General features: G+C 44.9%; 1 protein-coding gene across 4 annotated transcripts in view; it reads left to right on the plus strand.

Annotated features, from left to right (window-relative positions):
* HHAT (hedgehog acyltransferase) overlaps positions 1–23,943 on the plus strand; it is a 373,363-nt gene that overhangs the window by 12,187 nt on the left and 337,233 nt on the right. For 2 of the 4 annotated variants that reach the window (XM_058275159.1, XM_023584001.2), the window contains exons 2-4: positions 3,069–3,168; positions 4,166–4,298; positions 19,404–19,471. In XM_058275159.1, coding sequence (XP_058131142.1) covers positions 3,115–3,168; positions 4,166–4,298; positions 19,404–19,471 — 255 coding nt within the window. In that variant the 5' untranslated portion in view covers positions 3,069–3,114. The remainder of the gene's footprint in view (positions 1–3,068; positions 3,169–4,165; positions 4,299–19,403; positions 19,472–23,943) is intronic. The other 2 variants (XM_058275157.2, XM_071207710.1) reach the window with 1 other exon arrangement.

Consider the following 23,943-nt stretch of genomic DNA (forward strand, 5'->3'; position numbering starts at 1 on the left):
CCAGGGCCTCCTGACCTGTGTGATGAACTGGCCCATGTGCAGTGCTCATGCGCGCAAGGAGGGCCGTGCCATGCAAGGGTGTCCTCTGCATAGGGGAGCCCCATGCTCAAGGAGTACGCCCCTCAAGGAGAACCGCCCCATGTGAAAAAAGTGCAGCCTGCCCAGGAGTGGCTCTGCACACATGGAGAGCTGATGCAGCAAGATGACCCAACAAAAAGAGACATAGATTCCTGGTGCCGTTGACAGGAATGCAGGCAGACACAGAAGAACACACAGTGAATGGACACAGAGAACAGACAACTGGGTGGGGGGAGGGGAGAGAAATAAATTAAAATAAATAAATCTGAAAAAAAAAAAAGAACTTGCAGGTTAGCAGTGATGGCCCATGATGTGGAGAGTGAGCTCCAGGGAGCTCCAGGGATGCTGATCTGCTGCAGGCAAGACAGCCACCTGCCACCTAAGGCCAGTTAGATGTCATCCATTCAGGAGGAAAACCAGTTCTGGTTAGGGAGGCTTCTGCTGAATTAATTTCACCAACTGGTTACTGTTGGACAAATCATAAATAATATTTATTGGATGCTTACCTCTGTGTCAGACCCTGGACTGAGCATTTGACATTGTATCCACTCAACAACCCTACAATGAAACTTATTTGGGCAGTTGAGTTTCCTTAACCAGTAAGTGGCATAGCTGGCCTTCCTACCCCTCAGTTCTGCTTGTTGCTAGAACCCTTTGCCCTTGTCAGGTAGTGGTTATTTGTTCCAGTTCCCTAATTTTAGACCAGAGGACATCACCTTGCTGCTTTGTTGTTAGTGGATTTATGTATCTTTTTGTATGTGTCTGAAAAACATACATAATACAGTGAAGAAGAGCATCCTCAGAAAAGATACTTTTTTGTTTTTTTAGAAAATTATTCCTCACCCCTGCTGTTTTTGCACTCTGCTCTCTGCTCTATGTGTCCATTTTCTGTGTGTTCTTCTGTGTCTGCTTGTCTTTTCTTTAGGCAGCACTGGAAACCGATCCCGGGACCCTCCAGAATGGGAGAGAGGCGCTCTATCTTTTGTGCTACCTCAGCTCCCTGATCTACTGCATCTCTTATTGTCTCTCCTCGGTGTTTCTTTTTGTTGCATCATCTTGCTGTGCCAGCTTTGCTTACGGGCCGGCACTCCTGTGTGGGTCAGCACGCTGTGCAGGTCAGGACTCCGCTCAGGCCAGCTTGCCGTATGGGCCAGCTTGTCTTTACCAGGAGGGCCTGGGAATTGAACCCTGGAGCTCCTATATGGTAGATGGGAGCCCAATTGCTTGAGCCACATCTCCTTCCCGATTAGTGTTTTAAAACTGAATTTTCTGGTTCTTTGAGAGTTAACCCATTAGTGCTGGGAAATTGCCACAGGTAAGAATGTCCCTGAAAACCTTTTTAAAAAACAAACAAACCAGTGTTTCTGGTACTTTCATGGAATCCACAAGATTGTGTATGTTTAAATCTCAGTAGCGTTTTTAGGAGTTGAACTCTCCCCTAACCACTGATTCTTAATGAGGTGAGAGGGTTATGCTGTACAGTACCAGTGTCCTTTGAAAGAAGTGTTCCAGCCCAGCTCCTGAAGCACATGGGGCAGGGCAGCCACAAGATCAAAGAATGCACTGGGCACATAATCAGGCATGAGCTTTATTTACTGGGACTTTTGGACAGGAGAGAGTCTTTCTGATGGTGGAGGTCCAGAAAGTGAAGATAGCACTTTGTGAAGAGGCGAGAAAATGAGGTCTCAGAGCAAAGACATTTCATAACAGTTTCTGCTAGGGCCACAGGAAGCACATGAGTGGGGGTCTGGTGATGTTATTTTAGGAAGAAAGTGTACAGCCTGGAGGAAATTACAGTCTGCAGGATCATCTGTACATTGTTTCCTTGTGAGGAGTTTTGGGTGAGCGCTGCCAGCTGAATTTACCTTAGCGAGGGGGAGTCAGAGTGGGGGATCAACTGGACCTCCACAAAGAGAAATTAGGAAACCAAGAACTTAAAGTTAACTTCCCACTAAAGGGAAGACTATGATACTCCTACAAAGTTCCAGAAAGAAACCTTAATTTATTCCGAGAGATGCCAGGTCTTTGAAAATAAAGCTTGAAGAGAAATGGCTGAAGCTAGAAGTAGATCTAAAAAATTAGCAGGGAAACTTAAAAAGCCTTATTTAAGTACTAGGGCTTAGGAGCCTTGTGATTAAAAGACAAAGGGGCTGTTGTGTCTGGATCTCTTGGGTTGTATGAGAAACCTAGACTGAACTTCTTGGGTGACTTCAGGTAATTATAATGGGACACTCTGGGTGGAGGACCGTGGATTTCTGACCTCCTATTTCATGAAAGCAGAAACGTTTATTTCCCTCCCTGCTCTCTTCCTGAACCCTGCAGATAAGAGTCTATGGGGCTGATTCTGAGCTAGCACCAAGGAAGGGTAACTTTGTCACTGGGCATTAATGGGTCCACTGTGGGAGAGCGAGGGGAGGGGCTGGGTGCCCACAAGAGCAGGATCTGAGCCCTGGCTCAGTTGTTTCTGACAACGTGACCTCACTGAGCTTCACTTTCTTCTGTAAAATGCCTCCCTCCCTTGCTTTGCCCATTTCACCAGGTTATTTTGAAGAGAACATGAGATAATCTGTGAATTCTGTTTTGGGGCTTTACTGCCACATGATAGACATGTTTGCTTGGGACTTATAATTTTTGTTCTTAATTGAATTTGACATCTACAATGAGACAAGTGTGAGAGGTTTAAAAAACGAGTGACATGAAAGGGCTTAAGTTTAAGTAGCTCTTTTTTACTGGGGAACTGGTCATTTTACTTGCAGAATTGTCAGGACCTGACTTTCCTTTACTGCACTATGACTTAGAATATACGCACGGCTTCTATAACAGAGAGATCTTGAATAGCAGAGGCTTAAACACCAGAGAAGCACATTTTTCTCTAATGTAACAGCCCAGATATACGTGGTCCAGGGTGGTTTTATAGGGGTAGTCCATGGAGTTGGGGACTGAGGTCTTTCTATCTTGTTTTTCCATGTGGCTTCGCCCTTCGGTTGAAGGTGGTCGCTCCAACCTCATCCAGCAGGAAGGCACGGAAGAGACGGGATGACCGCAGCCCATGTCCCCTCACTCACACGCCTTTGGCCAGAGCCTAGTCAGGTGTGCACATTGGCTACAATGTAGGGTTCAGCTTGGTGGCCATCTGTCCAACTAAAAATTTGAACATGGTGTGAATATGGAGACTGAATATGGGGTGGCGGGTTGGGAGGTGTGGGGGTGGGCAGTGCCCGTCTGCCACAGCTGCCTCGGTTTATGTAGCTCCCTTTAAGAAGTGCAGAGAAGCATGGGAGCGCAGTGTTAGTCTATCCTTATAAACAACTCTGGGACACGATTTGATGTTTGGAGATTGTCGCTCTCTTTTACTCAGGCTTATTATTGATTTATTTTAAACTCAGGGATTTTGTTTTATTATAGTATGTGGGCTGGGACTGATGGGAAGGCGTAGGTGCGCCTCCGTTAGCATCACGGGCCCATTCCAATGGCCAGGAAGGTGCCACAGGTGCGGCCCCTCTGCACTGTGGTTTTCCCATCGGCTCCCAGCCCCATTCTGATCCTGAGACAGGAAAAGGTGGCTGCCAGGCGCACCACACAACCCATCACAAAGCCCTTCACGAGGTCGTCGAAGCTCGGCTGGGACTCCCCTTAGGGACCCATTGCCGCTGACATCCTGCTCATGGCCTTGGCCACTCAATTCTCTTACTCTGGCTTTCGAAGTCATTTATATTTAGGGAACACTTAGGAGTCCATTCTTACTACATTCCAGGCATTGCCAGATGCTGGGAAGTCAGAGATTTTGGTCCCTACTCTCTGCAGTTCCTCTCCATGGGGGTGGGTGGAGAAGATGGTTCTGTGCAATACGTACCGGATGGGAGGCAGAGGGAGGCCGTGGAGCTCACAGGAAAGACCTGACCAGCCTGGGCAGGCAGGCTGTGTGTGTGTGTTTGCGGGGTGGGGGGCGGTCGTTGGGAGCAGGAGGTCTGAATGGGGTTGTATCTATATCCCTTGGAATAGTGATGTGTCTCTGTGTTGATGATAAGAAGCTGCTCTGTAGTGCCATGTCCATGTCTTACTGTTTTGTTTCTGTTTTTCTTCCTAGAACTCTGAATGTGGGTATCGGGAGCCCGTGTGGCGAGAAGCGATGCTGCCCAGGTGGGAGCTATGTCTTTATCTGTTTGCTTCCCTGGGCTTCCACTTCTATTCTTTCTACGAGGTTTACAAAGTCTCCAGAGGTAAGGCCCCATGCTTCTCTGATCTCGTATCTAGAAACACCTCCGTATGTCTGAGACATGTCGGAAAGGAGTAATGGTGTGGTCATTTAAAATGGCAAAGGGGAGGCTTTGGGAAACACAACTGAGATTGCTCTGCCTTCACCCTCTGCTGTCCTGTGGATCACCGAGATTGATTTGGATATGGATCTCCAGGATTGACTTTTCTCTTTACACATGTCCCACTGAAACCTTGGGCTTGCTTACAGAGAAAATAGATGAGGCCTCTTCTCTCAAGTAAGGTTGACAGAGTAGCTATATTCCCTGCTGGAGCCTCTGAGCATTTAGGGCCTGTAAAGGGGCTAACCTGCTCTGTGCCACACATCATACTGGATACATTATATGCCTTGTCACGTTTAATCTTTATAACAGCTTTTCGAGTGGTATATTATTTTTAAGTCAGGCTTGAAGCAGCATAGCCTCCAGAATAACTGTGGTCCAGGGCTGGCAGGATGGTCTTGATTGCATCAGAGAGCCTAGCTCCTCCTGTCATGTTCCTCTGCCATCCTTAACACATGGCTCCACCTCATGATGGAAGGGGGCCGCTCCAGCGCCAGCTATCAAGTTTGTTTTCTCCCCACAGGAAGGATGGCCGGGGCCAGGGAGACAGGTTCTCTTCTTTAAAGAGTACAGCTGAAAGCTGCTTATATCCTATTCGTTCCCATACCATTGGCCAGAGGCTAGTCCTAGGGTCACACTTAGCTGTGGGCAAACTAGTAAGTGTGCTATTTGGTTGAGAGGCCATTTGTCCAGCTAAAACTCAAGAGTTCAATTATCGGAGAAAGGAAGGTAGAATGGATATTAACAGCGAGTCAGCAGTCTCTTCCTTAACGGGTGTTTTAGCTGCGTAGTGCTGTGCAACAAACCATCCCCAAAGTTGGTGGTTGAAAACAGCCTCCACCATTTATTATCACTGTGTTGTGGGATTTTCTTTTTAATAAATCTTGACTGAACTCAGCTGGGCAGTTTTCCTACTTCACATGTGGTCAGTTAGGCCCATAATCACCTGGACGCTTGCCTGAGTTGAAACATCCAAGATAGTTAATGTTTTTGGTGAATATCCATAGACCGTTCTCCGAGAAGGCTGTGTCATTTCACACTGCTTTTTTTGGAGAGTGTCTCTCATTGTACTCTCGGTAAATTGACTCTCTTTGTAATTCATCTGAAACGTATTTGGTATAAGAAGTGAGGTGAAGAGTTAAAAAGTTAATTTTTTCCCAAATAAGTAACAAACACTATTTATTAAGTCTTTTCATGTTAAAGTATGATGCAATTTGATCATGAACGAAGTTATTATATGTGCTCCAGACTGGGAGGTTGCCGCTCACATGGCTGGGGGCCGAGGGCCCTGCTGGGGCTGGCGGCTGGAGTGCTGTGGTGCTTTCCCCATGGCCTCACCACCTGGCTTACCTGTGTCATACCATGGTAGCTGGGTTCCCAAACTTTCAATAGCAAGTACACGAAAGCCAACGCTGTAGGCCTCTTAAAGCTCAACTTGGGAAGTTACACAGGTCACTTCTGCCTCTTTACTGTCAAACCAAGTCACAGAGCCAGCCCAGACTCAAGGAGATGGAAGAGTCCCCCGCTTTGTGGGGCGGGTGGGATACCTGACCCAGGAGAGAAGGAACCCTGGCGGCCATCTTTGGAGCCCCTACCACCATGAGTGTTAAACTTGTTTCCCCAGATAGGACACCGAAGCTGAGAAATATACAGTAACTTGCTTCTAATAAGTAATGGAGCTGGACTTTATTTATTTATTTTTAAAGATTTATTTATTTATTTAATCCCCCCCTCCCCCGGTTGTCTGTTCTCTGTGTCTATTTGCTGCGTCTTGTTTCTTTTGTCCGCTTCTGTTGTAGTCAGCAGCACAGGAAGTGTGGGCGGCACCATGCCTGGGCAGGCTGCACTTTCTTTCGCGCTGGGCGGCTCTCCTTACGGGGTGCACTCCTTGGGCGTGGTGCTCCCCTATGCGGGGGACACCCCTGTGTGGCACGGCACTCGTTGCACGCATCAGCACTGCGCTGGGCCAGCTCCACACGGGTCAAGGAGGCCCGGGGTTTGAACCGCGGACATCCCATGTAGTAGACGGACGCCCTAACCACTGGGCCAAGTCCATTTCCCTGGAGCTGGACTTTAAACCCCCAATCGGTCCAATTCTAGATCCAAGAAATTTTTTTCTAGTATTCTACTCATATTTATTGATACTGTAATTTCCTAAAACTACCTGCTTTAAAGTGGAGGTCCTTTTGTTAATTTTGGTATTAAACTTTAAAATTTTATTGCAGTGGAATAAAACTTTCCCTTTCTGTGTTGTGGTCGCTGCTGGGGATGGGGGTGAGTTGTGAGGAGTGCTCAGTGGAGAGAACTTTTCTGTACTTCAGCTGCTCCAGAGGCTCTCATACTGTGTGTGCTTATTACTGGCCACTGTCTAGCCTGACCATTCCATTATCCTTTAAGCTTTACTTTTTATTGTCAGCACCAACGTGTTCCTCAGGCCACTCTCAGGATGCTTTTGTCACTTCAGCTAACTGAACCCAAGTCCCTCTACCTAGCAAAATGTTTAACTGGTGCAATGTTGTGTGTGCCCTAGAGCCTTTTGGTTTCCACGCTTCATTTTCTATTTCAGGAAAAAGTGTTGTTTACCAGCATTACCAAAATAGGTCGCCAGGAAAATAGTCTCTTCTTTGAACTTTTTTTGGGGAGTTTAAAATAGAGCAAATATATAGTACCTAGTGCATACTGGAGGCACAGATGTCTTTAAATGAAATCCACTGGTGGGCATCCGCACGACTGCTTGTGCTGGGCATGGGGTGTGCATCTCATTTGCTGTTCTCTCCTGTCCACAGAAACATGGTTCTTGGGACCTTAGGAACAGCAGGCTGAATACAGCAGCCTCAGTCATGTGGACTCTCAGTAAGTTCCCAGCAGGAACTGAACAGAGCACTCTCTTGTTTCCTCCTCTGCCAAGCACAGAGCATTTCAGAATCAGTATGAGCTATTTGGGGGTGGTGGGGTGGTAGATGGGGAGGAGTGGTGGAGATGTGCTTCTCAAGGTGACCTTTTCCCTCAAGCCCTGTCACACAGTGGCTAATCAGAACTACTCAATTAAGATTGTGCCTTCCTGGTTAGCAGATGGAAAAATACTTTCGTCTCTCTGTTTACATTTACCATGAGGGAGATGTGATGTGCCATGCAAAAGTCTTGAAAAAATTTAGTTTTTTTCTGCCTAAAAGGGGGCCATGCTTTCTTTTTGTTTTGTTTTTAGGAGGTACCAGGGAATGAACCTGGGACCTCATAAATGGGAGGCAGGCGCCCAACCATTGGGCGACATCTGCTCTCCCGGCCATGCATTTTTTTTTTAAGATTTATTTTTTATTTATTTCTCTCCCCTTGCCCACCTCCTCCCCCCAGTTGTCTGCTCTCTGTGTCCATTTGCTGTGTGTTCTTCTGTGTCTGCCTGTACTCTTGTCAGTGGCACCCAGAATCTGTGTCTTTTTTTGTTGCGTCATCTTGCTGCGTCAGCTCTCCGTGTGTGCGGCGCCATTCCTGGGCAGGCTGCACTTTCTTTTGCTCTGGGCGACTTTCCTTAAGGGGTGCACTCCTTGCTCATGGAGCTCCCCTATGCGGGGGACACCCCTGTGTGGCAAGGCACTCCTTGCGGGCATCAGCACTGCACAAGGGCCAGCTCCACACGGGTCAAGGAGGCCCAGGGTTTGACCCGCAGACCTACAGAGATGTTTTTGGGCTTCTTGATAGATGGCCTAGACTGCTCTTTTTTTTTTTTTAAGATTTATTTATTTATTTAATTTCCCCCCCTCCCCTGGTTGTCTGTTCTTGGTGTCTGTTTGCTGCGTCTTGTTTCTTTGTCCGCTTCTGTTGTCGTCAGCGGCACGGGAAGTGTGGGCGGCGCCATTCCTGGGCAGGCTGCTCTTTCTTTTCACGCTGGGCGGCTTTCCTCACGGGCGCACTCCTTGCGCGTGGGGCTCCCCCACGCGGGGGACACCCTTGCGTGGCACGGCACTCCTTGCGCGCATCAGCACTGCGCATGGCCAGCTCCACATGGGTCAAGGAGGCCCGGGGTTTGAACCGCGGACCTCCCATATGGTAGACGGACGCCCTAACCACTGGGCCAAAGTCCGTTTCCCCCTAGACTGCTCTTGAGGGAGGCTCTGCCCAGTTGCATTTCTTTAGACAGTGTCCATCTTCTTACGCTCCTGGCAAGCTGAGCCTTTATTCTTTACATGTATTTGGTACATGAGGTAAAGTGAAGAATTAAATTATTTTTTCCCAAATATTTAACTAAACACTATCTTATATAGTAGGTCTTTCTTTCCATATTGAATTATGACACAATCTTGATCATGTACTAAATTCTTATATGTACTTCAGACTGGAGAATTGTCTTTTCTGTTTCATTGCTTTTTTTTGCAATCAGTGCTTATATCTGTACTCAAGTGTTTTAATTATTTTTGCTTCATAAAATGTGTGACTATCTGGTGGATGGAGTTACCACTTCTTCATTTTCAGGCTTTTCTTAGCTATTTTTACTGCTTTATTCTTATGAATAAATACTTGAAATTGGCAAGTTCCAACAATCTAATTAGGGTTTTAATTAGAATTACAGTAAAGCTAGAAAGTAATTTGTAAATAATTGACATTCTTATAATATTGTATTTTTCCATCCAGGAGTATGGCCTTTTACTTGATTTACCCAAAGTCTGCTGTTCTTTCCCTTAAAAAAGTTTTGTGGTCTTCTTGGCAAGCCTGCTAAAATTCTTAAGATGATTATTATTGTCTTTTTTTCCTTTTATGATTGGGATATTTTCCCATTTTATTTTCTAGGTGATTATTTCTGGTCTTTTTTTCTGTATTCATTTTGGTTTATTTTCTATTCCAGTAATTTATTGAATTCTCTTAATGTTTAGTGTTTGATTCTCCTGGGTTTTCTCCTTAGATAATATCATCTGCAGATAATGGTTGTGCTTTGCTTCATTTATTATTGCTTTAGTTAGGACTTGTAGAATATCGTAATAGTTGTGAAAGGATGTCATTCTTGGTTTAATTCTGACTTTAATGGAAATCCCTATATTGTTTTTTACCATTAGTGAAGTGTTGAACAAGCTATGCTTGTTTTTTTTGTTTTGGTTTTTAAATCATGTTAAGGAATCCTACCTAGCCCCTTTTTAATTAATTTTTTAGATCAGCTATGTGTTGAATTTTATCCATTTTCAAAGCACCTATTCAGATGATTAAATGGTTTTCCTTTTTTGTACTATTTATGTATTTTTAAATTTAAATTTAAAATTTTTTATGAAAGAAGTTGTAGATTTACAGAATAATCATGCATAAAATACAGGATTCCCATATACTACCCCACCACCAGTACATTGTACTGGTATGGAACATTTCTTACAGTTGGTGATAGCATGATTTTACAATTGCACAATTAATTAAAGTCCATGCTTTAACTTAAGGTTCACTTTTCTGTAGTGTAGGTCCATGGTTTTAAAACAAAATTTATTCTTTTACCATATAAACAATCTAGCATTTCCCCTTTTAATCATATTCAGAATATTTTTTTTTAAGATTTATTTCTCTCCCCTTCCCCCCCGCCCCAGTTGTCTGTTCTCTGTGTCCATTTGCTGCATGTTCTTCCTTTTGTCCGCTTCTGTTGTCAGCAGCACAGGAATCTGTTTTTGTTGTGTCGTCTTGCTGTGTCAGCTCTCCGTGTGTGCGGCGCCATTCTTGGGCAGGCTGCACTTTCTTTCATGCTGGGTGGGTCTCCTTACGGGGCACACTTCTTGTGTGTGGGGCTCCCCTATGCGGGGGACACCCCTGTGTGGCACGGCACTCCTTGCGCGTATCAGCACTGCACATGTGCCAGCTCCACATGGGTCAAGGAGGCTCGGGGTTTGAACTGCGGACCTCCCATGTGGTAGACGGACGCCCTAACCACTGGGCCAAGTCTGCTTCCCCAGAATATGTTTCAGCGCTGTTAATTGCATTCACAGTGTTGTGCTACCATCACCATCATCCATTACCTAAACATTTCCATCATTCCACATTGGAACCCTGTACATTTTAAGCCCTTAATTTTCCATTCTGTATCCCCGCCCCATCCGCTGATAACCTATATTCTAGATTCTGTCTTTGTGAGTTTGCTTATTCTAATTGTTTCACATCAGTGAGATCATTCAGTGTTATAACTTCAATAGTCATCCATGTTGTCACATATATCAAGACTTCATTCCTTTTTATGGCTGAATAATATTCCACTGCATGTATATACCACCTTTTATTTATCCATTCATTTGTTGATGGACCCTTGGGTGCTCCCATCTTTTGGCATTGTAAATAATGCCTAGTATGAACATTGATGTGAAAATATCTGTTTGGGTCTCTGTTTTCAATTCTTTTGGGTATATACCTAGTAGAGAGATTGCTGGGTCATATGTTAGTTCTATACTTAGCTTTCTGAGGAACTGCCAAACAGTAATCAAAACAGTGTGGTATTAACACAAGGACAGACATACAGATCAATGGAATCAAATTGAGATCTCAGAAATCAGTCCTCATATTTATGGCCAGCTGATTTTTGACAAGATGACAGAGATCACTCAAGTGGCAAAGAACAGTCTCTTCAATAAATGGTGCTAGGAAAACTGGATCTCCAGCAGCAAAAAGGAGGACTCCTACCTCTCACACCATGTACAAAAATCAACTCAAATTGGATTAAATACCTAAATAGAAGAGTTAGAACTATCAAACTATTAGAAGAAAACATAGGAATCATCTTCAGGACCTTGTATTAGGTAATGATTTCTTAGACTTGATAGCCAAAGTACAAGCAGCAAAAGATAAAAAATAGATATATGGAACTTCATAAAAATTAAAAACTTTTGGGTCTCAAAGGACTTCATCATGAAAGTATGACAACCTGCTCAATACAAGAAAATACTTGGTGTTTTCTTTATGTATTCTGGTTTAATATCCAGAATATAGTAGGAAATCCTTCAACTTAACAAAAAGACAAACAACCCAATTAAAAAATGGGCAAAAGATGTCAGTAGACACCTCTCTAAAGAATATATATACACATGGGCACAAAGCACATGAAAAGATGCTCAACATCATTAGCCACCAGGGAAATGCAAATCAAAACCACAGCGGGGCGGCAGACTTGGCCCAGTGGTTAGGGCGTCCGCCTACCACATCGGAGGTCTGCGGTTCAAATCCCGGGCCTCCTTGACCCGTGTGGAGCTGGCCCATGCGCAGTGCTGATGCGTGCAAGGAGCGCCGTGCTATGCAGGGGTGTGCCCTGCATAGGGGAACCCCACGCGCAAGGAGTGCGCCCCGTAAGGAGAGCAGCCCAGAGCGAAAGAAAGTGCAGCCTGCCTAGGAATGGTGCCGCACACATGGAGAGCTGACGCAACAAGATGATGCAACAACAACAAAAAAGAAATACAGATTCCAGTGCCACTGACAACAACAGAAGCGGACAAAGAAGATGCAGCAAATAGACACAGAGAACAGACAACCGGGGTGGGGGGGGGAGGGGAGAGAAATAAATAAATAATTAAATAAATAAAACCACAATGGTATACCATTTCACACCCATTAGAATGACTGCTATTTAAACAACAAAGCAACAGAAAAAAAGTGTTGAAGAGGGTGTGGAGAAGTAGGAACACTCTTTCATTATTGGTGGCAATGTAGAACGGTCCAGTTGCTGTGGAAGACAGTTTTTTATTACCGAATTTTATCTAGGTTCTTGGCTATGCTGCAGAAATGAATTTCAAGAGCACAACAGGTGAGTTAGGTCAGTAATTTATTCAGGTAGGGAGGGAAGAGAAATGGGAGAAAATAACAGATCAGGAGCCCCAGGTAGAGAGAAAGGAGGTGAAAAGGGATAAAGAGGGCTGATTTACAAGCTACAGTTCCCCATTATAGATTATAGATCCCCAGCAGTGAGGACAAGAACGGGTCCAGAGGCAAGAGAGCAGGGCGAGAGCTCTTAGACCTTTCGGTTTGCTTTATAAACTATTTATTATTCCACCCCTTTGCTAATGGCAGAGAGGGGTTCCAGGTGTTTGCTGTTTTGATTGATTATCCCACCCATCAATCCCCCAGTGAGGACCCAATAATAAAGTCCCTAGGAAACATCTGGGCTTTTCCTTGCTCCCAGCAGAAGTCTTTGTCCTGGACGGCAGAGTCTTGGGGAGGGTCCTCCAGCAGCCATCCTGGGGGTTACTGATGTCCACATGGACTCTCTCTGCCAGGTTCCAGATCTGTCTATTAATTCCCCATCTTACTAGCCTGCTTCAGTTTGATATATTTTAAATTGATCAATTTTTAATAGCAAACCATGTGAATTCTTATGAGAAGCCTACCACCACCATATACTTTTAAATACACTGTGCCAAAGTTTTTTCATTTTTTAAATACCTGTTTCTGTATGTTAGTCTATAGTTTTATTTTTTGTTTCATTCTCAAATCTCAAAGTCACCTTTCTGTTAGTTTTATAAAATGAATGGGGAAGCTTTCCATTGTTTGTTTCTTCACGTTTTGAAACTCTTTAAACAGTATATGAATTACCTACAATCCGAGTTTGATGTCATTCCCTTGTAAGTTTTATCTAAGTATGGTTTCTCTCTGGGAGACTTCTGTTGGCGAGGGAGGGATTTCCATCCTGGACTTACGGGGATGGCCGAAAACAAGACCCCCAGCACTGGACAGATAAATCGCAGCAGTTTACTAGTCACATATACTCACAACCCCAGGGGAGGAAGACACTGCACACCATGCAGGGTCACACGGGGGTGCACTTGGGAACAGAGCGAACACCTGGCGGCGGTGGGAGGCAGGCTTTGCAAATAGCAAGAGCATGGGGCTGCCCCTTGCCCCTTTACTGTGGGAGATGTGCTTGGCTGGCAGAGAAGTGAAACACTGCTCAGGGATAAATAGGAACTTGTTCCTGGTCCCCTTGGTAAGGAAGGTTGTGTGACTGGGGGACCTTCTCTGCAGGCACAGGATGGGGACTTGGAGTCAGTCCATTCAGAGCCCTCCGTTTCCATCCTGCGCCAATGCAGCAGATAGTATCGGGCTTTAATTTTAGGACTTACACTGTACAGGGCTATTGTTCTACTTAGGTTGTCTACTTTTTCTTTTTTTTCTTTTTAAATTTATTTTTAAAGAAGCTTCTTTAGATTACATAAATGTTTCATCAAAAATATAGGGGATTCCCATATACCACCCCCCCACTTTCCCCCATTAATCACAACTTTCATTAGTGTGGTATCTTTCTTATAGCTGATGAATGCACATTGAAGCGCTGCTACTAATCATGACCTATGGTTCATGTTATGGTGTACATGTTACATGATTTTATAGGTTTTGACAAAATGTATAATTGCCTGTATCTGTCATTGCAAAATCATGCAGAACAATTCCAGTGTTCCAAAAATGCCCCATTTACGCCTATTCTTCCCTCTCCCTCCACTGAGAATCTCTGCTGACTACTGTCTTTATATCAGTGTTACAAGTTCTTCCATTACTAGAATAATAATGTCTACTTTGGTCCATAGTTGTGTTCCCCATTATGTTTGTTCGTTCCTCATTCTTGAGGATTTTGGAATGGTGATGCCCACTCTTCTTCCAATTGAGAGGAGCCTTACATTACATGGATGGAACTGTCTTGCTTGCTGTTACAGATATTCTGTTTTTTGGGGTAGATGTAGTCTGTCATTATCCTTTTGTTAGTTGTCCTGGGTAAGTCTGATGAACTGGAGAGTAGGTGTTCTACTTTTACGTCTTTTAAAATAATGTGTATTTTTCTATTTCATTGAAATTTCCAAATGTATTAATGTACAATTCCACATCATATTCTTACAATGGCTTGAATTCCCATTGTGTCTCACTTCTCCTATCTTAGGAGATTTGCTGAAGGTTTGTCTGTTTGTTGAGTTTTTTCTTTTCTTCAAAGAACCATCTCATGAATTTATTCATAAGTTCTTCTGCTTTCAAAAGAGCAGTAACTACCCTAGATGCTTTTGACTCTACAGAGCCCAGGACACACTTTTGTGCAGGAGCCACCTTCCCGAAAAGTTGCAATTAATGACGTTTTTTAACATTTTTTATTGTAAAATGTATATAACATAAAATCTTTTTGCCCATTTTAAAGTGTACAAATGATATTAAATACAGTGGCATTGTTTTATAACCTTCACCAGTTTTGTTTCCTGAACTTAATGACATTTTTATAACTGGAATTATCCTTTCATTGATTTGTGCTTTCATTTCACAGGTACTTTATTTTCAAGTTTTTAATCTTAAGTGATTGGTAGTTAATATTTCCCTAAATAAATTCTGTGACACCAGGGAGGCTTAATATTTAAAGAGAAATTGGTTTTTATGGAACAAAGTATTTGAATTGCCACCTCGATTTCTTTGCTCTTAGATAGAGTTATTAAAGTGGGATACAACTCTTAGTTGAGAGGATTCACCTTCTACCTTTCCTTTGTTCCTATATGCTCCAGTGGATTTCTTCATCTCTAATCTTAGTTTATGAGAAAAGGATTTAGCAGCTCACTCATAGATTAATTATTTCTTGTACATTGTTTGCAAAACACACTAACCTCTCGTGGGGGGTGGATTTTGTTAATTAGGTTGAAAATTTTCCTACTTGCTTTTATGACCAGAGGAATTTGGTTGCAAGATGGCTGGCAATTCTGGAGGGCTTGGGCTTAGGTGGGGAAACAAAGATGGTCCTGTCCTTGACCTTAGAACCAAGTGACCTGGCTGCCTATGGGCAGGTCCCCCGGGGGCCCTTCAGTCAACCTACATACATGTACAGCTGCTGCAGGCGCCAGGGAGTTGACAGCCTGTCTTGATGGCCAGCGTCAGTAGCAGGTGCTGAGCACAGCTAAGGCTCTGGGCTCCACATGAGAGTTGACCTTGATCTCCTTGTTGCCTTTGTCCAGTCCCAGCAGTCTTGGATACTCACATCACCACCTTTCTAGTGGGGTTCCAAGTCCCCAGCACCCATTCCTCTCAGGCATTTTCTGCTGGTCGTGGACACTGGTCCTTACGGTGAGGGAAGTATTGGCTTCCAAGGAGTCTGTTTGCGTACTATTTTTAATAAACCTCTCACAGTGACTTGGGGGTAGGGGGGGTATTTGAGGGTCTCTGTTACACTCACAACTCCTCCCCTCCTCTCAGCGCCCCCAGCCAGTGCTCCATGTTGGATCCCACTCAAAGGCTGCACACAGAGCCTTTGCTTGAGAGTTCCCATCCCAGCCGGGAGCTGCCTCTACCTCACCCAGAAGCCCTAAGGTTTCCCGTGCAAATTGTGCACCTGGCGGCCTGCCTTGTTAGAGCTCAGAATTCCTTAGGTGCCTGGCAGATGCTCTGCCCTGCTCGTCTTGTTTAGGAGGCTTGGAGTCCATCTATGCAGTTTATCATTTTGCATCCTCTTTACATACCTGATTCGCTTTTGCCTGGGTTATTGCTGATTCACTCTTTGATTTCCTGGGAGTGGAAATTGGGGGAGAGGAGGAGAGAAGGAGCCTCCACGCCTCGAGACTGTCAGGAGAAAAACAGTGTCTTTTCAGCCCACTTCACTTCTATATGAATAATCTGCACATGGATATTTGAGAGTTGCTTATCATTAAATTCTCCTATCCTTAGAAGCCCATCTCATCTGTGCCCCTTCTCTTCTGTCATTTACTACTACACTCTGCTGTACCCACTGGTTTCCTAGAGAAAGAATCGGTAGGAGCTGATTGGAATTTTTCTAATGCATAGAAATAGCAGGGCCCATTATACCGTGATTGGGTGAGCTCCCTGACAGTGGCTTGAATGAGACTAAGGGGTGTGCGTGAGTGCTTCCTCGTCCTCCTGATTATTGCCATCTAATTACCTTACCCCGCCTCAGGATTAATTTCCCTTCAAAATGTTTAGGGTGAAAGGAGTAGGGTAGTTAGATGTTTTAAGGAAGTGGTTTACCACCTCAGCTCTATGGCTGCGATTAAAATGCAAATCCTCTCACTCTGTAGGTAGGATGGGGCTTGGATGTATCCTTTTGTTGGGGGAAAGAACCAACTGCTGACACAGTAATGAGGACTCATCAGCAGAAATTGCTTCATTTCTATGCTCTCAGGCAGTTTTGCGGAGCACTGACTTTTGGGAAACGGGACTAGGGCTTCTAGAAAAAAAGAGCTGGCTCTGCCTGTCAGTCCTGTGTGGAGAGAGATGCTTCCTTTTGTTCGTAGCACCCTCTTGCTTGGCTGTATTTGAGTTATTTGGCTGTTATTTGAGTTGTGATGAAAAATCCAGCTCTGCCCAAAGGCTGACGATAATGTGTCCCTACTTAAAAAGGTATAATCAGAGCAGTTCCAAGGGTTGTCGCTCTTTGTGCTACAGGGTCTCAGCTTCTGTTCTCCTTTAGCAACTAAATTCTGCAGCTGTGAAATTTCAGCTACTTTAAGACAATCTGAAGACAGTGATTTTCAAAGGGGTCATGAAAATGTCAGAGTGGATTTAATTTGTTGCAATTTAAAAATATATGTCATATAGTATTCATTTGTGTCAAGAAATCGTGTGGGATAATTTATAGAACTTCTGAGGGGGGGATTGTTAGTCTAGAGCCGTGCTGTCTGCTGCTCTACCCATTAGTGTGCCTAACGAGCACGTCCTAACGGGCTAGTCCTCATGGAGATGCATGCATGCTGGATTTTGATGACTGTGTGAAAAAAAGGAATGTAAAATGACTTGTTAATAATTGTTTAATATTGATTACATGTTGAAATAATATTTTGGATAAATAAAAGTTGCTCAAATTGTCACCTTTTTTCCTTTTTAAAGTGTGGCTTCTAGAATTTTAGAAGTTATATATGTGCCTCATACTGTATTTCTATTGGACCTCAGGCTACAGGATTTCATCATAACCTTTCTGTCTGCACAGGGTCCCTTTTTCCCACTAGAGGGTGATATGGTCCAGCTTCAGGAAGTCTGACTCTTGGTGTGTGGCTCTCAACTGCTCCTGAATATACTCTCTTAAAAAGGAAGAAGGGAAAAAAAACCTCCAAAACTTAGTTTTTGCTTTGTTTCAGTTCTACGTAATTGTGATGTTTCCAGACGTTGCATTTTTGAAAATGAAAGCGAAGCCAAAACAGAAGAGGGAAGAGGCAGAGAGGGTTCCACTCTCTTTGCATTAATAAATCCAGGGGTTTCTGTCACTTTGTAGGAGTGTCACAGCTGGCTATTTGTTTGCTGACCACTCCCTCAGACCCTTGTCTGTGCGCAGTGTAGCACAGGCAAAACGTGGCATGTGCGTGGCCTCCCGAGAGGGCCCACACTCCACGCAGTCACCTCCGTGGCGGTTCGCGGCACGCGTGGATGCAGTGGGAATAGGGCTCCCTGGACGGGCGCCAGTGGGGCCGGAGCCAGCGCCGCCTTCTCTGTTCCTGGGCCCTGCTGCCTGGGTGCTGGGGCTGGGCTGCTCTTTGCATCTAGTGCCTCCCCCGCCGCCACCCCAGCCTGCTCTGAGGCCAGCATCATTTCATGGTTCTGCTGTCTGTACATCACTCTCCTGGTTTGCCTTTGACCTTTCTGGACAGTTCCTTTTTTAGTCTCTTGTGGTTTTTGTCTGTTTCTTGGACCTATGAGCACTGTCTTTTCCTTTTCCCATCTCTGTACTCTGTGTCTTCAGACTCCTAAGTCTTTGTCTCCAGGTGTGGGCACTCTTAGCTCCACCTACACCGGCCTAGCTGCCTGCTGGGCACCCATGGGCATCTAAACTCACTCCCCAGAGCACGCCTTAATCCCATTCCACGGCACCCGTCCCCGTACTGTGAAGTCTTAATTCTTTGTCCATCTTCTGCAGTGTGCGGAAAGCCCCAGGAGTGCAAGAGCCATGCTGCTCTTATTCTGAATCACCCTAAGTGTCTCCCTGTGCCTGGGTATCACATACCCTCAAGAAGTAGTGGAAGGAAGATTTTTTTTTTGAGATACTAGTGTCAGGGTTTGAACCCACAACCTCGTATGTGGGAAGCCGGCACTCAACCACTGAGCTATACCAGCTCCCCCGAGTTGGTTTTTTCATTTATTTACTTTCTTGTTTGTTTTTAGGAGGCACTGGGGATAGAACCCAGGACCACGTATGTGGGAAGTGGGCACTCAACCACTTAAACTACTGAACCGCTCCCCTATATCTTTTGTTGTGTTATTTACTTACAAACATGCTACTATCAGTATATTCCATTATATAATCTTGTTAGTATTATAGAATGTGTTTGTGATCCCCTTATATTGGGGCATGAGCTCTTATAAATGTTTTATTATTTTTTAAAAAGATTTATTTTATTCCCCCCCCATTGTCTGCTCTCTTGTGTCCATTCGCTGTGTGTTCTTCTGTGTCTGCTTGCACCCTTGGTGGCACTGGGAAACTGCGTCTTTTTTGCTACATCATCTTGCTGCGTCAGCTCTCCATGTGTGCGGTGCCACTCCTGGGCAGGCTGTGCTTTTTTTCATGTGGGGTGACTCTCCTTGCGGAGTGCACTCCTTGCGCATGGGGCACCCCTATGCGGGGGCGCCCCTGTGTGGCTCAGCACTCCTTGCACACAGGCAGCTCTGCACATGGGCCAGCTCACCACACGGGTCAGGAGGCCCTGGGTATTGAACCCTGGACCCTCCCATATGGTAGGTGGATGCTCTATCAGTTGAGCCACTTCCCTTATAAATGTTTTAACTACCTGCACGAGTGTGGTGTTTGCACTAACCCCTCCCATGTTTCTCTGAATTGGATGTTTTTTTCTCTCGGTCCCCTTTCCTTTCGTGACCATTATTACAAGACGAAGGGGACGTTTCCATCAGGCCCAGAGCGTCTTTCCAGGAACGAGGTCACAGAAAACTGGAGAGGAAGGTAGAGGAGTGTGGCATGCTTCCCTGTCTGTGGTTTAGTCCACAGGCAGCTTTTCCATGGACCTATTCCAGTTTTTTTAGTGCTTCTGGTTTTAAGTCAGCCCAGCTGTGTTTAGCATTGTGACTAATGGGGACTGTTTTTCTTGTCAGAACATGAAGAGGAACTGGACCAAGAATTTGAGCTGGAGACGGACACTTTATTTGGAGGATTAAAGAAGGTACGAAGTGGATAACTGATAAACTTTCTCCATTTCCAGACTGTTTCAATACTTGGCATCACTTTTGTCGTTGGAGTGGACCCACGGATAGTATTCAGCAACACTTTTCTGTTGTAAGATGTGTGTGCACCCTGTGTTGGGAGAGTCATTCCCTGCCCTCTATCTTTTTGTCCCCTGCTGGCCTCTGAGGGTACCAAACATCTGATTATGTAACCTCATCAATTAGTAGGGACTGTGCTTCTGTAAAGTTCAGGAAGCTTTTTCTTGATTTGCCCTTATCTTTTAGAATCAAGCCCTGGATCTGCCCCCCTCCCACAGCTGTTAGCAATTATAAGAATTGCTTCCTTTTTCTCTTTAAGTGTCCCTGGTCATCCACCCTGCTGCAGAGCAGGTGATGGGTATTTCCCTCACCTCTTCTCCTGGTACTGCTGGGGCACTAGGCTGGCTCATTTACCTTGTGCAGCTGGTTTTGTCTCCTTAGGTAGTGGGCAGCATGTTGGCTTGTCACCTTGTACCCTTCTAGATGTGACAGGAAGCACTTCCATTCTTTTAGAGTGTGTCAGGGTAGGTACCAGAGCGTCTGCTTCCACTTGAGAGATGCTAGACTACCTTTTTCTCCCACCACAACCCCTTTCCCTTTGTGGCCAGCTTCTTCATTCCTCCCCTTTCAGTTTTCCAGGAGCCGGTTTGAGCAAGGAGTTGGATCCCAGAAGGTTTGGGCTCCAGATCATGGTTTAGGGTTCATGTCAAGGCTAGTGATAAGCTACATGTCTGTTTTTCTAAGCCTTGATAGGTTTTAAAAATGATACCATAGCACTGTATTTTCCTGTTTTATTCTAAGTGTGTAGTACGTTAGGTATATTTTAAGTTCAGTCAGCTTTTGCAGGCTGGCTTGGGGAAATAAAATATTACTTACATTCCAAGTTCTGAACACCCAACTTACAAATGAATCTTAGGAAGACAATTCCTTTCTAAATAGGTCACTGCCTACACTGATATTCTTCTGCTTTGACAACTGACATAACTTGCTTAGAATTGTAACAAGTCTATCTTGATTTCCATTTTGATTTTCTGGGATTGCCTCCCCCCTTTTCCAACCCTGGTTCTGCACTTAGCTGTAAGGCCCACGTTTGCCTGCCCTGGGGGGTTTGCCACAATTAGGTTGCTCCACCCTCCAGATAGGTCCATGAAAGTTGGATGCAAATTGAATTTTCATATGTTGAATCCAATTGCAAATGTTTCTTTTCTTTTTTTTTTTTTTAAAGATTTATTTATTTGGCAGTACTGGTATTTTAGATCAGATAATTCTTTGTTGTGGGGAGCAATTCTGTAACTGTAAGATGTTTAGTAACATCCCTGGCCTCTACCAAGAAGATGCCAGGAGCACCCTCCCTGCAAAGTGGTGACATTCAAAAATGCCCCCCCCCCCAAAAAAAAAGGTCTCCAGACATTACCAAATGATCCCTGAGGGACAGAGGTGCCCTCCATTGCTCCTCGTCTATGGAGGTGTTTTTGTTTTTGTTTTAAGATTTATTTTATTCCCCCCTGGGCCTCCCTCCCCCACCCTCTGCGCCCCAGTTTGTCCATTCAATGTGTGTTCTTCTGTGTCTGCCTGTATTCTTATTAGGTGGCTCTGGGAACTGATCCTGGGACCTTCTGGAGTATAAGAGGGTGATCATTCTCTTGTGCCATCTCAGCTCTCTGATCTGCTGCATCTCTTATTGTCTCTCCTCTGTGTCTCTTTGTTACATCATCTTGCTGCGCCAGCTTTCCATGCGGGGTAGCACTCCTGCACGGGTCAGTACTTTGCACAGGCCAGCACGCCATGTGGGCCAGCTTACCACATGGGCCAGCTTGCCTTCATCAGGAGGCCCTGGGCATTGAATCCTGGACCTCCTATATGATAGATGGGAGCCCATTTGCTTAAGCCACATCCACTTCCCTATGGTGGTTTTTTTTTTTTTTAAAGATTTATTTTTTAATTTATTCCTCTCCCCTCCAACCCATCGTCTGCTCTTTGTGTCCATTCGCTGTGTGTTCTTCTGTGACTGCTTCTATCCTTATCAGCGGCACCGGGAATCTATGTTTCTTTTTGTTGCGTCACTCTGTTCTGCCAGCTCTCCATGTGTGGGGCCATTCTTGGGCAGGCTGCACTTTCTTTCACGCTGGGCGGCTCTCCTTACGGGGCGCACTCCTTTGCCCGTGGGGCTCCCCTACGCGGAGACACCCCTGCGTGGCAGGGCACTCCTTGCGCGCATCAGCACTGCACATGGGCCAGCTCCACATGGGTCAAGGAGGCCCGGGGTTTGAACTGCGGACCTCCCATGCGGTAGATGGATGCCCTATCCATTGGGCCAAGTCCACTTCCCCCTATGGTGTTTTTAAAGCGATTTTCCCCTCCCTGCTTTACTGTGCCGTTTTACCATAGCTTGCCTTTGCTCATCCTGTCCCCCTCGTCTGAATTGTGCCTCACCCTTTCCTTGTCTGGCCCTTACTCCTCAGACCTCAGCCCAGGTGTCTCCCTGCCAGCGAAGCATTGCCTGGCTCTGCGTTGGGTTTAGTGCTCCTCATTCCTGACATTTCCCTCCCTATCTCTTTATTTCCTTCCACAAAGGCAAGTTTTAATGAGCCTGCTTTTGTGCCTGCTGGGGGCGTAGTGGTGAAGCAGGCACATGAAGTTCCAATCCTAGTCTCTCCTCGTGGGAGAGATGACACTAAATTAATGCACAAACATAAATAGTCACAGATTAAGACGAGTGTTAGGAAGGAAATAAACAGGGTGATGTGATAGCAGTGTTCTGGCTCATATCTTGTCTTCTCTTATGACAAAATAATTTGTACAGATTTATTTTTTATTATCCATCCCCACTCCCCCTAGACTGTGTGTCCTACAAAGGCAGGGCTGAGACTGAATTGTTTTTGTATCCATAGTGCCTGATACAGGGTGGGTGAGTATTGCATTGAATTTAACTAAAGGAAAAAAATGTATGACAGTGTGCAAGGTTGCAACGTGGTAGTAAAATGCATCAGTCCTAAGTGTGTGTTTGGGAATATCTGACTGACACATGGGTTGATGCTAAGTGGGACAGGACTTAGAGTCAGAGCAGATGTCATGGGCACAAGCCCGCACAACTGCTTCTGGGAGGACGTTGTCCTCCAACTGAGCTCCAAAGTGTGGGTAGGTGTTGTAGTTTCCTTATTGCTCATACTATGGTTTGGCATAAACAATGGGGATGTATTGCCTCACGGCTTTGAGGATAGGAGAAATCCAAATCAAGGTGTCATCAAGGTGATATTTTTTCCCCAAAGACTGGTATTCTGGGGCTGGTTGCTGGTGATCCTTTGTCCTGGGCTCCTCTGTCACATGGCAGTGCATATGGCAAACCTCTCCTGGCTCCTTCCTTTTCTCCTGGATTCCACTGACTTTCAGCTTCTGCATGTTCCCTGTGCTTTTTGTTTATCTCTGTCTGAGTTTCATTCTGCTTATAAAGGACTCCATACTAGGATTAAGACCCATCCTGAGTGGGCCACGTCTTAACTGGAGGACCCTCATCCAAAGGTCCTCCTAACAAAGGGTTCTCAACCACATGAATGGTTAACTTTAAGAACATGTTTTTCTGGAGTACACAGCTCCCACCCACACAGTAAGATTTGGCAAGACCATCAGTAGAGGAGATGTTGTTGCAGAGGGGTGCAGTCTGATTAGAAAGAGGAGGATGTGTTAGGGAGATGGTGACTCGAGTGAAGTTTCCTTTAGGACAGTGGAAGGGTGTTAGGCTGGCCGCCAGTCCTACAATTTTTGATGTTAGGGTTTTGAGGATTATACCCAACCCTGGGTGTGCCTTTAAGCCTTATAATTTCTTTGGTGTAAAGCTGATTGCAATTGCAGAAATGCTGGATATGGTGGAGTGCTTGTGTAGGTGCAGCTGTCAAGGGCTGTTCAGATTCCATATGCTGTGACATTTGCATCCAGTTTTGGAACATCTGTTCCTCCAGTCATTTGGAAGACTGAGTGCCCCTTTTCCCATAACACAGGCTCCAGTGACCTCCTGGAGCATTTGTGTACTAGACAGAATATGTCTGAGCCCAGCACCTCTCCATTTCTGACTATTATCTGCCTTGGTGTTTGGCTGTCCCCCTTCTCTTTTTTCTTGTTAGTGTTCTTTCTAGTGGTGCCAAGCAGATAAAAGAGAACATTTTAGTGCTTAGGTTTCTTGTTTGATGTAGTAAACCTATTTCTAGATGGTAGGACCCGAATCAAGCTTTATGCTGTGTTGTATTGTCATTGATTTTTCCCTTTTATTTTCATTTCTGATTTGAGGTACTTGGCATAATGGAAAGAACACAAGCTTGGGAACTGGATGGACTTGAGTTCAAATTTGACTTTGCTGCATTTGGGAAAATTATTTATCTCCTCTGAGCCTCAGCCTTATTTAGAATATGAGAAAGGCAGGTTATGAAGAAAGAGATGG

Source organism: Dasypus novemcinctus, chromosome 13, assembly GCF_030445035.2.
Source record: "Dasypus novemcinctus isolate mDasNov1 chromosome 13, mDasNov1.1.hap2, whole genome shotgun sequence".
NCBI classification, from domain to species: Eukaryota; Metazoa; Chordata; class Mammalia; order Cingulata; family Dasypodidae; genus Dasypus; species Dasypus novemcinctus.